Genomic DNA, 12,049 nt, shown 5'->3' on the forward strand with positions numbered 1-12,049 from the left:
GCACTGCTGCTGCTGGTGTCGGGAGGGGACAGGGCTGAGTGCTGGGATGGGTGCTGGAGGAGCCTGCCTTGAGAGCCTGCTCCCCAAGGGCAGGGTCCTGTTCTGAATCGGGAGCCCCGATGTCATCCCCACGCACGCCGGGATTGTCACAGACCACGTGACTGGGAGCGTCTCCTGTTCCTCCCGGACACATCGCTGCCCAGGGAGGTGACGTCGCTTGAGATCCCTCCAGGACGAAGCAGCCTCTGTGGCGAGGGGCCTGAGCCTGGCCCTGGGTGAAAGATGGTCCCCAGGGAGGTCACAGCACCATCTCTCAATGCCCACAGAGTGGCCAGGCAGGGTATGGGCAGACCTGCCCTGGGTGGCCCGAGGCGCAAAGTAGGACGAAAGAAGAAAGGAAGTGAGAAAGACAGATTTGGGCTCTGCTGAAAGGAAGCGCTCTCCTTTAGACGAGCCTGTCCGGGACTGGCATGAAAGGCCCCGACGCGGAGTGGGCTCCCCATCACCGCAGAGGCACCAAGCTGGGCACGGGTGGCACTCGGCAGAAGTGGTGGAGTTGGGTCCCTGCTGAACGGGACCTCCGTGGCCGGCTCTCCTCCAAATCCCACTGTACCGGGCGCCGAGGCCGGGCCGGCGTTGGGGGCAGGGGTGGTTGACAGCAGCTCTCCTGTGTCTTTGAACTTCAGCCATGGCAGCAAGCGATCTTTCCTTTCCTTAAAGACGCTCCTGGGAGCGGTAGAAATGTAGGTGAATCGGTTTGGACTCTTAGCTGGAGCCTCAAGTGATGATTTCCAGCTGTTCTTGGCACCTCCTGGGCGCAGGCTGAGGGGAGTGGAGCGGGCGGGCCCCGAGCTCACGCACCTCAGGCAGAGCAGGCCCACCCAGCTGGGTGTCGGGCTTCTCTGCGCCTTTCATTGAGAGGAAGGGCTCGGTCTGAAAGGGCTCAGTAAGAAGGTTTGAACAGCACCGCGTTCAAGACTGATGTAGGGAGGTGGGTGTCCAGACGACTGGCGCCCTGACTGCCCCGCGTCCTTGGGGGGCTCCTCTGAGCAGCACGCTGAGGCCCAGAGAGTCTGACAGCGCTCATGTCACCCCCACCCCACCAGCGAGAGACTGGGCTGGGACCAGCATTCCCGTCTCTCTTGATCAGGACCTGCTGTGTTTCCACTCGATGACGAGGAGGGAATGAATAATCAGGCACTTGCCGAGGGTCTGCAAGTCCCTAAACTTGGACCTCCCTGGGCCCCAGAGCTGGTGTCTCTGAGGCCTGGAACACTCTGAACAGACCTGGCCAGGAAGCCAGTCTCCCCCTCAGCGACGGCGAAAGACGACACAGCCCAGCGCTGGCGGAGAGGCACCAGTGATTGCAACCTGGCTCGGCCCTTACGGAAAAAAAGAAAAAATCCCCACGTGGGCTGCTTCCCAGGCTGTTTCGTTCCATCCAGGGCTGGGGCTTGGAGAGGCAGGAGCCACCGGCTTTCAGACACGCGCCGTTGGGAAGGGAGCGCAAGGTGGCTGGGGTCCTTGGTTTACGGGGAAATCAATTTCCCTCTGGGGGAAGGGTGACCCCAGTGAGGAGGGTTCCGTTCCCTCCATCATTCAGGAAGTCTGGGTCCCTCTGTCTCTCTCTCTCTTTCTCTCTCTCTCTCTCTCTCACACACACACACACACACACCAGTAATAACAACCACCACAAACCCTAACCTCACCTGGGGACTTCACCCATGTTAACCCCATGTTAACACTCTCCCTGAGTCATCCTGGCTCTTTGGCAGGGACCCACCCACTGTGTAGTGACTTTGGCCCACGTGCCAGCTCAGTACCGAGCACGGGGTGCAGGGGAGGAAGACCAGAGAAGCAGAAGGTGGAGCTGGGGGTCAAGGAATTAATAATTTTAGTTGAGGGCTGGCCCTTTACATACTGTCCCCCGATGGGATTTATAGAGGACCAGGTATTTAATCACAATAATGATTAAAGAAAGTTTAAGAGGGAGTTTGATAAGGACTAGGGCGTGCCATGGAAGGGCAGGGAGGATCTGAAGATCTAATATAACATCTGAGGAGTCTGCAAAGGGCTGGAATGGTTAGATTATCCATCCATCCATCCATCCACCCACCCATCCATCCATCCACCCACCCATCCATCCATCCACCCTTCCACCCATCCACCCACCCATCCATCCACCCACCCATCCATCCATCCATCCATCCATCCATCCACCCATCCACCCATCCATCCACCCATCCATCCGTCCATCCATCCATCCACCCACCCACCCATCCATCCATCCACCCATCCACCCGTCCATCCGTCCATCCACCCATCCATCCGTCCATCCATCCATCCATCCACCCACCCATCCATCCATCCACCCATCCATCCATCCATCCATCCACCCATCCACCCATCCATCCACCCATCCATCCGTCCATCCATCCACCCATCCATCCATCCACCCACCCACCCATCCATCCATCCACCCATCCACCCATCCATCCGTCCATCCACCCATCCATCCGTCCATCCATCCATCCATCCACCCACCCATCCATCCATCCACCCATCCACCCATCCACCCACCCATCCATCCACCCACCCATCCATCCATCCATCCATCCACCCATCCACCCATCCATCCACCCATCCATCCATCCATCCATCCACCCACCCATCCATCCACCCACCCATCCATCCACCCACCCATCTACCCACCCATCCATCCACCCATCCATCCACCCATCCATCCATCCACCCACCCATCCATCCACCCACCCATCTACCCACCCATCCATCCATCCATCCACCCATCCACCCATCCATCCACCCATCCACCCATCCACCCATCCATCCATCCATCCATCCATCCATCCACCCATCCATCCATCCATCCATCCATCCATGGACGGGTAGTTGTTGAATGAATGAAAATGAGCGACATTTGGCTGGCTTTGCCTCTGGGCCTCTGTAAGGGCCAATCTGAGTTTATTTAAAACCCAGGGTTTGTGACACATCAACTGGGCGCCCAGCCTGGGCTGGGTGGGGTGAGGGTGCGAAAAGAAGAGGTCAGGCCACAGGACGTGGACGGGGAGAGAGTTCAGATCCACAAAGCCGCCCTCGCTCGGCTCCACCTGCAGACCTGTCAGCTGGTAACTGTCACCATCCCCGATTTAAACTGGGACGTGCTGAGTGGTCGGGTGACTCGCCCATGGTCACATGGCCTGTCTGCCGGTCACCAAGGTGCTCACAGTTGGCTCACCTGGCCCCTCCCTTGTCCTGAACCCAGGGGTCATGTCGACGTATGCCATGTGCGTCCGCTATGATGGCATCGAGGTGGACGACAGCTACTGCGACGCCCTGACCCGGCCTGAGCCTGTCCAGGAGTTCTGTGCAGGGAGGGAGTGCCAGCCCAGGTACCTGCCACCGAGGCCCCGAGCAGGGTGTGTGTGTGGGGCAGGAGGCGGGGGCCTGGGGCTCTGCTTTGCCCCTGCCTGCGGGAGGGGCGGGGGTCAGCATCTTGCTCCGTCACCCAGGCGGGCCGCAGGCCTGCGAGGGGGGCTGCACTGGCCTACTGTCGGTCCCTGCGTCATTTCCCATGTTTTGCGGTAAAATCTGTCACTGTGCCTTGCACACAGTGGGCGCTCAATCGATGACTCCCACCGCAGGCTGAGAACCATTCTGAACGTGACTCTTTGCTCCTGCCGCCCCCAGGGCTACTCGGTGCATCTAGAATTTTGAGAAGCCCAAAGGGATTATTCCCGAAATTCCAGGCTGATGGGTGTCCGGGCTGTGGGGGAGGCCCCATCTTCCTAGCCCCCCAGGCCTCCTGTCCTGCCTCACAGATGGTCCGAGGCTGAGCCCCAAGCATGTCCTCTTTCTGGTCATGATCATGGTGGTCCCAAGATGAGCCCAAGGGTGCCCGGCCTTGGAGGCCAAGTGCATCCCGCTCTCTGACGCAGATTCACACCCTCTTTTCTTCTGGCCTCTGCATCCCAGGGCCTCTGCTCCATCCCGGGGCCTCTGCTGCATCCCGGGGCCTCTGCTGCATCCCGGGGCCTCTGCTCCATCCCGGGGCCTCTGCTGTATCCCGGGGCCTCTGCTCCATCCCGGGGCCTCTGATGCATCCCGGGGCCTCTGCTGTATCCCGGGGCCTCTGCTCCATCCCGGGGCCTCTGCTGCATCCCGGGGCCTCTGCTCCATCCCGAGGCCTCTGCTCCATCCCGGGGCCTCTGCTCCATCCCGGGGCCTCTGCTCCATCCCGGGGCCTCTGCTGCATCCCGGGGCCTCTGCTCCATCGCGGGGCCTCTGCTGCATCCCGGGGCCTCTGCTCCATCCCGGGGCCTCTGCTGCATCCCGGGGCCTCTGCTGTATCCCGGGGCCCCTGCTCCATCCCGGGGCCTCTGCTGTATCCCGGGGCCTCTGCTCCATCCCGGGGTCTCTGCCGCATCCCGGGGCCTCTGCCCCATCCCGGGGCCTCTGCCCCATCCCTGGGCTTCTGCTCCATCCCGGGGCCTCTGCTCCATCCCGGGGCCTCTGCTGCATCCCGGGGCCTCTGCTGTATCCCGGGGCCTCTGCTCCATCCCGGGGCCTCTGCTGTATCCCGGGGCCTCTGCTCCATCCCGGGGCCTCTGCTGCATCCCGGGGCCTCTGCTCCATCCCGGGGCCTCTGCTGCATCCTGGGGCCTCTGCTCCATCCCGGGGCCTCTGCTCCATCCCTGGGCTTCTGCTCCATCCCGGGGCCTCTGCTCCATCCCGGGGCCTCTGCTGCATCCCGGGGCCTCTGCTGCATCCCGGGGCCTCTGCTCCATCCCGGGGCCTCTGCTGTATCCCGGGGCCTCTGCTCCATCCCGGGGCCTCTGCTCCATCCCGGGGCCTCTGCTGCATCCCGGGGCCTCTGCTGTATCCCGGGGCCTCTGCTCCATCCCGGGGCCTCTGCTCCATCCCGGGGCCTCTGCTCCATCCCGGGGCCTCTGCTGCATCCCGGGGCCTCTGCTGTATCCCGGGGCCTCTGCTCCATCCCGGGGCCTCTGCTCCATCCCGGGGCCTCTGCTCCATCCCGGGGCCTCTGCTCCATCCTGGGGCCTCTGCTCCATCCCGGGGCTTCTGCTGCATCCCGGGGCCTCTGCTGTATCCTGGGGCCTCTACTCCCTGTGCGTTTGCTCCTTTGTGAGAAGCTGAGTGTGCAGCCATGGGGGGTCTGCTCTTCCCCTCAGAGAGAGCCCCCACGGTGGGGCTCGGGGCTCCAGGACACTGAGGCAGGATCCCCAGTTGGAGGAAGAAGGGCGGCGGTGGCAGGAGGGGAAGGCACTCTGGGAGGAGGGACCAGCGTCAGCAAAGCAACAAGGCCGGGACTTTGTTTCCCTGAAGTGGCTGGAGGTGGTCTGGAGTTGAGAGCAGGTGCAGGCTACAAGGGCTCCTGGGCAAGCCGGCCAAGTGCAGGCTCGGGTGCCCACTCACCACCCTACCCAGGTGTTTCCTACAGCGGGGGAGGCGGGGGTCGCCACGGCAACAGCTTCCCTGTGGGGCCTGGCCAGCTTCCTGTCTGACAGCCTGTGGTGGATTTGGACCCCACGAGGGAAGGAGGAGCTGGGCCGTGGGGTCCCGGCCAGCGGGAGGAGGGTGGGGGTCGCTGAAGGCCGTGCCCGTCCCGAGGCAGGTGGGAGACTAGCAGCTGGAGCGAGTGCTCGCGCACCTGCGGCGAGGGCTACCAGTTCCGCATCGTGCGCTGCTGGAAGATGCTCTCGCCCGGCTTCGACAGCTCCGTGTACAGTGACCTGTGCGAGGCGGCCGAAGCCGTGCGGCCCGAGGAGCGCAAGACGTGCCGGAACCCGGCCTGCGGGCCGCAGTGGGAGATGTCTGAGTGGTCAGAGGTGCGCATGCGCAGAGCGAGCCGGGCCAGGCTGGGAGGTGGGCGTGTCCCGGGTGGGGCGCTGGGGGGGTGTCGGGGGTTGGGGCGCTGGGGCCCTGGCGCAGGGCCCTTGCGCCGTGGCTCGGGCAGCCGTGGCCCTGCCCTCATCCCGGCTTCCCCGCAGTGCACGGCCAAGTGTGGGGAACGCAGCGTGGTGACCAGGGACATCCGCTGCTCGGAGGATGAGACACTGTGTGACCCCAACACCAGGCCTGTGGGGGAGAAGGACTGCACGGGCCCTCCTTGCGACCGCCAGTGGACAGTCTCCGACTGGGGGCCGGTGAGGGCGGGCGGGCAGTGGGGGGCGGCGCTCAGAGGGTGTCCCCACGCGATTACGAGGAATCAAAACCTTTATCCCAAAACAAGTGGTCACATCCCGATGCCCTTTTATAAGCTCCCCGTCTGTCTGTGTGTCTGTCTCTCTTGCCTCTTGCCTGGATGAGACATTCAGGTGCTCACTGGGGTCCCCTCTGAGTGCTGGGTGTACAGATGAGCTTTTCAGGTGTCTTAGGCGTGCTTTTCTCTGTGTGTTTTTCAACGGGCATGCTATCTTTCTGTCATTAGAACAGAAACTGTTATTTAAAACATGGTTACCATGGCAACCCTCCCCTCCCCCCAGCTGTTCTTCTCTCTGGGAATGATGTCTGGGGGACCTGGGAGGGGGCTCTGCCTCTAACCCCGGGTGTCCCCTTGCAGTGCAGTGGAAGCTGCGGGCAGGGCCGCATGATCAGACACGTGTACTGCAAGACCAGCGACGGACGGGTGGTGCCCGAGTCTCAGTGCCAGATGGAGGCCAAGCCTCTGGCCATCCACCCCTGCGGGGACAAGAACTGCCCCGCCCACTGGCTGGCCCAGGACTGGGAACGGGTGAGTGCCCGAGCCCCAGCCGGGTGGCAGGGCCCCCTCCGTCCGGGAGAGCATTTGGCCGAGAGCCAGGCGGCCAGAATGACGGACTGGTCAAACGAGGAACTAATTGGACATTAGGACGACACAATTCACTAAACATCCATTTGAAAGAGAAAAAAACAAAAACGTAAGAAAACCTCTTAAAACTTCCCAAATCTAAATAGCAAATGTTCAACGAGGCATGCAGGGCTGGTATAGTTCCCATGACCCCATGTTCCCGAAAGATGGAAGCCCAGGGTTGGGGGTCCTTCTGCTGTACTCGCTCTTGGCTCGTGGGCCCTGTACATCCCTTTGTTCTCACGACCCCTAGACCTGCCAAGGTCACCAACTTACAATTTCAGACGAATTGTTCTCAACCACACTGCTGTCAACTGCTCGTTTCGGGCAGATCACGATGAGCTAAATCATCTGAAGTCGGATGGCCGTTAACCATTTTGTTTCACAGCAGATGGTTTTATGCTAAACTGCTTGTCATCAGATCTGTCTGGGGCCACGTGGTTATCGACCGGAGAGTTCTCGGCCAACTTGCCGTCGACCTAAGCCTTTTCACCCACTTGCTATTGACCGAGACATTACCACTGGCCTGGCTCTGGGCTCTGTGTTCTGGTCCTCCTGGCCTCTGGCCCTTGACCCCTGACTCGGCCCCGTCTGTCACCCTGCCTCAGTGCAACACTACCTGTGGCCGAGGTGTGAAAAAGAGGCTGGTACTGTGCATGGAGCTGGCCAACGGGAAGCCGCAGACGCGCAACGGCCCCGAGTGCGGCCTGGCCAAGAAGCCCCCGGAGGAGAGCACGTGCTTCGAGAGGCCCTGCTTCAAGTGGTACACCAGCCCCTGGTCTGAGGTAAGCGCCTGGCTGGCCCCCCGCTGAGGTCACCTGAGGCCAGGCCTGAGTTCCGGTCCTGCCAAAGCACCTCCTCTCCCGCCCCAAGTGCCCCTCATGTCCCCCCTCTCAGCCTCCGTCAGGGCTTTTCATTCCTGGAAAGATTGTCAGTGCTACCAAGTCAGCTGGTGCAAGAGCCACCTCCTCCAGGAAGTCCTCTCGGATCTCACCTCTGGGATCCCTGCCATGCTCGTCCTGGGCCGTTTTTGGGCCCAGGTCACTTCCGGCCTTGCACTGTAGCCTTTCAGTCGTGCATTTGACAGCACGTGTGCCTGACACCCAACACGGGGCAGACAGATCCCAGGTGGGTACCGGGACTGTGTGGGGCTGACTCAGATATGGCCTCGGTCCCGGGAGGCAGAGTCAAGGCAGGAGGGACACAGGACTGGAGAGGCAGAGGGGATGGCAGGACATGTGCACTGTGGGCAGAGGGAAGCCAGAGGAATGGCCGCCGCTGCCCTGACACAGGCCTGGCCCCTCCGCGGCCCTGTGGGCTCCTCGGCCTCAGGCTGGCGGGTGGCTTGGAGCCGAGATCTCGCTGCTCTCTACAGCCGGGAGCAGAACCCTCACCTCCCAGGCCCCGAGGCCCCTGTGGGTGGGCCGGTCCCAGCACTTTGCCAGACGGGCTCCTTTCCTCCGCCCAACAGCACCCCGGGAAGGGGCTCCTCTTCCCATCCCACGGGGGAATAAACCCAAGTTCAGAGAGAGAGCTGACCCCCCGCTCCTGGGGCCTGAGCAGACATTGGACGCTGCTCCGGGCGGGCCGAGAGCTGTGCAGAGTGAAGGGAGGCCCTAAACCGGCCCATCCTAATGAGAGCAGGGCAGGGCGGGCCCTGAGGCGCGTGGGGCTGGGCTGAGCCGGGAGAGCAGCCCTGGTCCGCAGACCCCACCCCGCCCGTTCCCTGGCCGAGCAAAGGGGGTCCTTTAGCTTCTGCCTTTTCTCTCCTGGCCCCTCTCCTTTCTGTGGAGGCCTCCCGGCAGGATCCCAGGGCACCCGGGGCTCGTTAGCGTCCTTCAAGCCTTTCTCACAGCACAGGGGCGGCTGTGTCTAGACTTGGGTTCTTACAGATTCATACCGTCTCCCTGATGTCTCCTTACAGCAGCGTCACCAGTCCTGTGCCCCAAGTCCCCCTGCACTTGGTGGTGCTGTAGCTCCCAGGAGGGCGCACGTAGGGAGGCCCTTTGGTCTTTGCACAGGAGCCTGGGAGCATTGGGGGAGGGGCGCCCCGTGTTGCCCTGATGATGGTGGGTGGGCAAGGGGTGAGCGGCCCGTGGGGACGTGGACCTCTGTCCTTTTGTCCCTGGTTGGGGTGGTGTCTGCTTCCCCTGTGGCTGCCCCTTCCCGGGATAGGGGCTTAGAAAGAGTGCCTCCTCCCAGCTGTCCCATCTACTCAGGGGCCGAGGGACAGCCCGAGGTTCCTCAGGGCACCCATCCAAGGCTGACTGTTGTCTGTGCTTGGTACCTCCAGACTGGGCCAGCCCCCCCCAGGCTGGGAGCGGGCATTGGGCAGGCAGCCCTCCCTGTGCCTCTGCAAACAGAACCAGAGGGTGGGCCCAGGGCCAGGGCCTCCCACCCCAGACCCCACTCAGGAAACCGAGGGCTCGGGTCCCAGACGTGCCTGGGTGACGCGGGATCACCCGCATCAGGGGCAGCCAGAGGGAGCCACCGCCTGTAGGATCTTGGCAGGAGGACGGCAGGGGGAACTGGGCTCAGCAGATGGCCCTGGTGTTTTGGGTAGCTCAGCGGGGTTTTCCAAGGGGAACATCTGGACTCTGGGAGCCGGTGAGGCGGTGGCTTTGGAAGATACATGTAATTGGTCCACTACAAACACAGCTTGTTATTGGAGTGGGAAACCAGCACTCTCCCTGGGCCGCGGCCCTGTGTGTCCTGAGCATTCAGTAGCACAGGACCCAGGAAAGCTAGAGCCGAAGGACCCACCCGGCTGGGGGTGGGGGGGGGATAGTTGAGAGAGGAGACGGCCACACCCTCACGGTGCAGACGGGGAAACTCAGCAGCCCCGGGGGGAGGGGGGACGAGTCTTAGCGTCTCCTGGCTGCCAGCCAGTGCCCTTCCACGTGTCCCGTGTCGGGTAAGACTCGGCAACCAGGTGACAGGGGTGGGATCCCCCACCTCTGGCCAGAGCCCTTGCCCCGCCGGTGGGGGCTTGGGCCATGCCGTCTCTCCCCGATCAGTGTACCAAGACCTGCGGGGTGGGAGTGCGGATGCGAGACGTGAAGTGCTACCAAGGGACCGACATCGTCCGGGGCTGCGACCCGCTGGTGAAGCCCGTTGGCAGACAGGCCTGTGACCTGCAGCCTTGCCCCACGGAGCCCCCAGGTGAGGGGGAAGAGGCTGAGGGCGGGGCAGGGGCTCTCCCGGGAGAGCAGAGGCTGGGCTGCGCCAGGGCCTGCGGGATGAGCAGGCATCGGCCAGGGTGACCGGGAGGGCCTAGTGGCTACAGGGACCAATGCATGTCGGGGAGTGAAGGTTCCTCCTGGAGTGGCTGAGCCCAGGCTGGGAGGTGAGGGTGGGAAGGGCGGCAGGTGAGAGCTGACTGGAGCTTGGGGTCCCCAGGAGCCATGCCAAGACCTGCACTTTGGAGACAGCATCCGGCTTCAGAAGATGGGAGGGCAGCTGTGGGGCAGGGGACCAGGGAGCCAGGAAGACTTAGCCAGAGCGCCCCCGAGCTGGGCACGCAGGAGCCGGGAGGCGAGGGGCTGAAGCAGGGTCTCTGGCTCGGGCGCCTGGAAGATGCATGAGGGTACTAGGCTCCGAGGGGGCACCAGGGCCAGGCGGTGAGCTCTGCTTTGGACCTACTGAGTGGAGGGGGCACCTGTGGGCCTCCCGGGGATGTTCAGGCCTCCGGGGGTGAGATCAGTGGCTCTTCCAAATCCTGGGCCCTGGGCATTACCCTTCCCTGTGCACCGTTCACGTCACTTGGTGGGGTCTGTGACATCCCTGGAGTGGGACGGAGGCAGGGAAGCAGGGGCAGAGAGGTAGAACTCAAGGAGAGGAGGCGGTGGGGTGGGGCCGTCATCCCTGACCGCCTCCTGATGCCCTACGCCCCCCGCCGTGTCCCTTCCCCAGACGACAGCTGCCAGGACCAGCCGGGCACCAACTGCGCCCTGGCCATCAAGGTGAACCTCTGCGGCCACTGGTACTACAGCAAGGCATGCTGTCGCTCCTGCCGGCCCCCCCACTCCTAGGCCCGGCGGCCGCTCCTCAGAGACCGAGCACCCCATCCCTGGGGCCGCAGCAGCCCCTCCACGGACACCCCCCCTGCAGGGCGCCCCGGCTGTGAAGACGTGACACTGAGCCCCTGCTCTCTCCCCGGGCAGGAGAGCCCCTCCCCTGCCCCCCAACCCCCGAGCGCGCCCGTCGGCCCTCCCAGGACAGAGCCGGGAGGACTGGCGCGTTTGTGGCTCCCACCCGGGGGCCTGGGAACATCCTCTGTCCCTCCAGGGCTGTGGGGGTGAGGAGAGGGGGATGGGCAGCCAGGGAGACGGGGCGCCTGGGATCCTGATGCTGTCTAGGTGACTCTTTCCGGAGGAATTTTAATCTCACGACGTAGCATCGCTCGCCTCCCTGATACGAAGCTCTTGGCACGGAGGAACCCACCGCACTTTACACCTGGGAAGAGGCGTTTTTCTCGCGGCACCATGGCTGTGCTGTCGTCCGTCAGTTCTCTCTGTACGTTAATAAAGTGGTCCTATTTATGGCGGCATCTTGGGGTCTCCGGGGTCTGCCAGGCGGGGTGGGGTGGCCGTGAGGCTTCGGGAGCTGGGGGCGCCGTCTAGCTCGCCCATGCAGAAGGCTCTGCTGCGGCCTCAGGTCTGGGACCAGGTGGGGCTGGGGGCCGGGCTGCAGCGTCTCCCTGAGGAGATGCAGGGGAGAGTGGACAGAAGGTGACCAAAAGAGTGGGTGGCCTGCGGGGAGGGGTCTCAGGGGCATCAGGACTCGGGCGCTGGAGTCAGAACCGAGCCCATCTCGCACCTCCCAACTGCTGTGGGGCTTGGGGGACAGCGGAGCCCAAGGGAACTCCCTCACCCGAACCACGGGAGGAAGAGGTGAGGCAGGCAGGGTGGGAGGCGCGGTGTGGGCCCACATGGAGTGCTCAGGAAATGGCCATCACTACTGTTTCTGGGCCTCTTAGAAGGGCTACTTAATCTAGACTTGAGGGTGCCGGGACACAGGAGGGCTTCCTGGGGGAGGTGACGTTTAGGCTGGTCCAGCCGCAGGAGTTCTTCCAGATGAAAGCGGGGTGTGGGGGGGTGGGTGGAGTGTGGAAACGGAAAACTTCCAGGGAGAGGGTGGGTTCGGAGGGTGCTGAAAGCACCTTGGCTTGGCCGCAGCGGA

General features: G+C 63.3%; 1 protein-coding gene across 1 annotated transcript in view; it reads left to right on the forward strand.

Annotated features, from left to right (window-relative positions):
* The window catches only part of ADAMTSL2 (ADAMTS like 2), a 35,076-nt gene extending 24,094 nt beyond the window's left edge, over nucleotides 1–10,982 (forward strand). The window contains exons 13-19 of the mRNA XM_082842726.1: nucleotides 3,284–3,410; nucleotides 5,654–5,867; nucleotides 6,030–6,185; nucleotides 6,602–6,772; nucleotides 7,477–7,653; nucleotides 9,886–10,030; nucleotides 10,781–10,982. Coding sequence (XP_082698852.1) covers nucleotides 3,284–3,410; nucleotides 5,654–5,867; nucleotides 6,030–6,185; nucleotides 6,602–6,772; nucleotides 7,477–7,653; nucleotides 9,886–10,030; nucleotides 10,781–10,899 — 1,109 coding nt within the window. The 3' untranslated portion in view covers nucleotides 10,900–10,982. The remainder of the gene's footprint in view (nucleotides 1–3,283; nucleotides 3,411–5,653; nucleotides 5,868–6,029; nucleotides 6,186–6,601; nucleotides 6,773–7,476; nucleotides 7,654–9,885; nucleotides 10,031–10,780) is intronic.
* Nucleotides 10,983–12,049: the final 1,067 nt, after the last annotated feature.

The sequence above is a fragment of the Leucopleurus acutus genome (genome assembly GCF_964270905.1).
Source record: "Leucopleurus acutus genome assembly, chromosome: 7".
NCBI classification, from domain to species: Eukaryota; Metazoa; Chordata; class Mammalia; order Artiodactyla; family Delphinidae; genus Leucopleurus; species Leucopleurus acutus.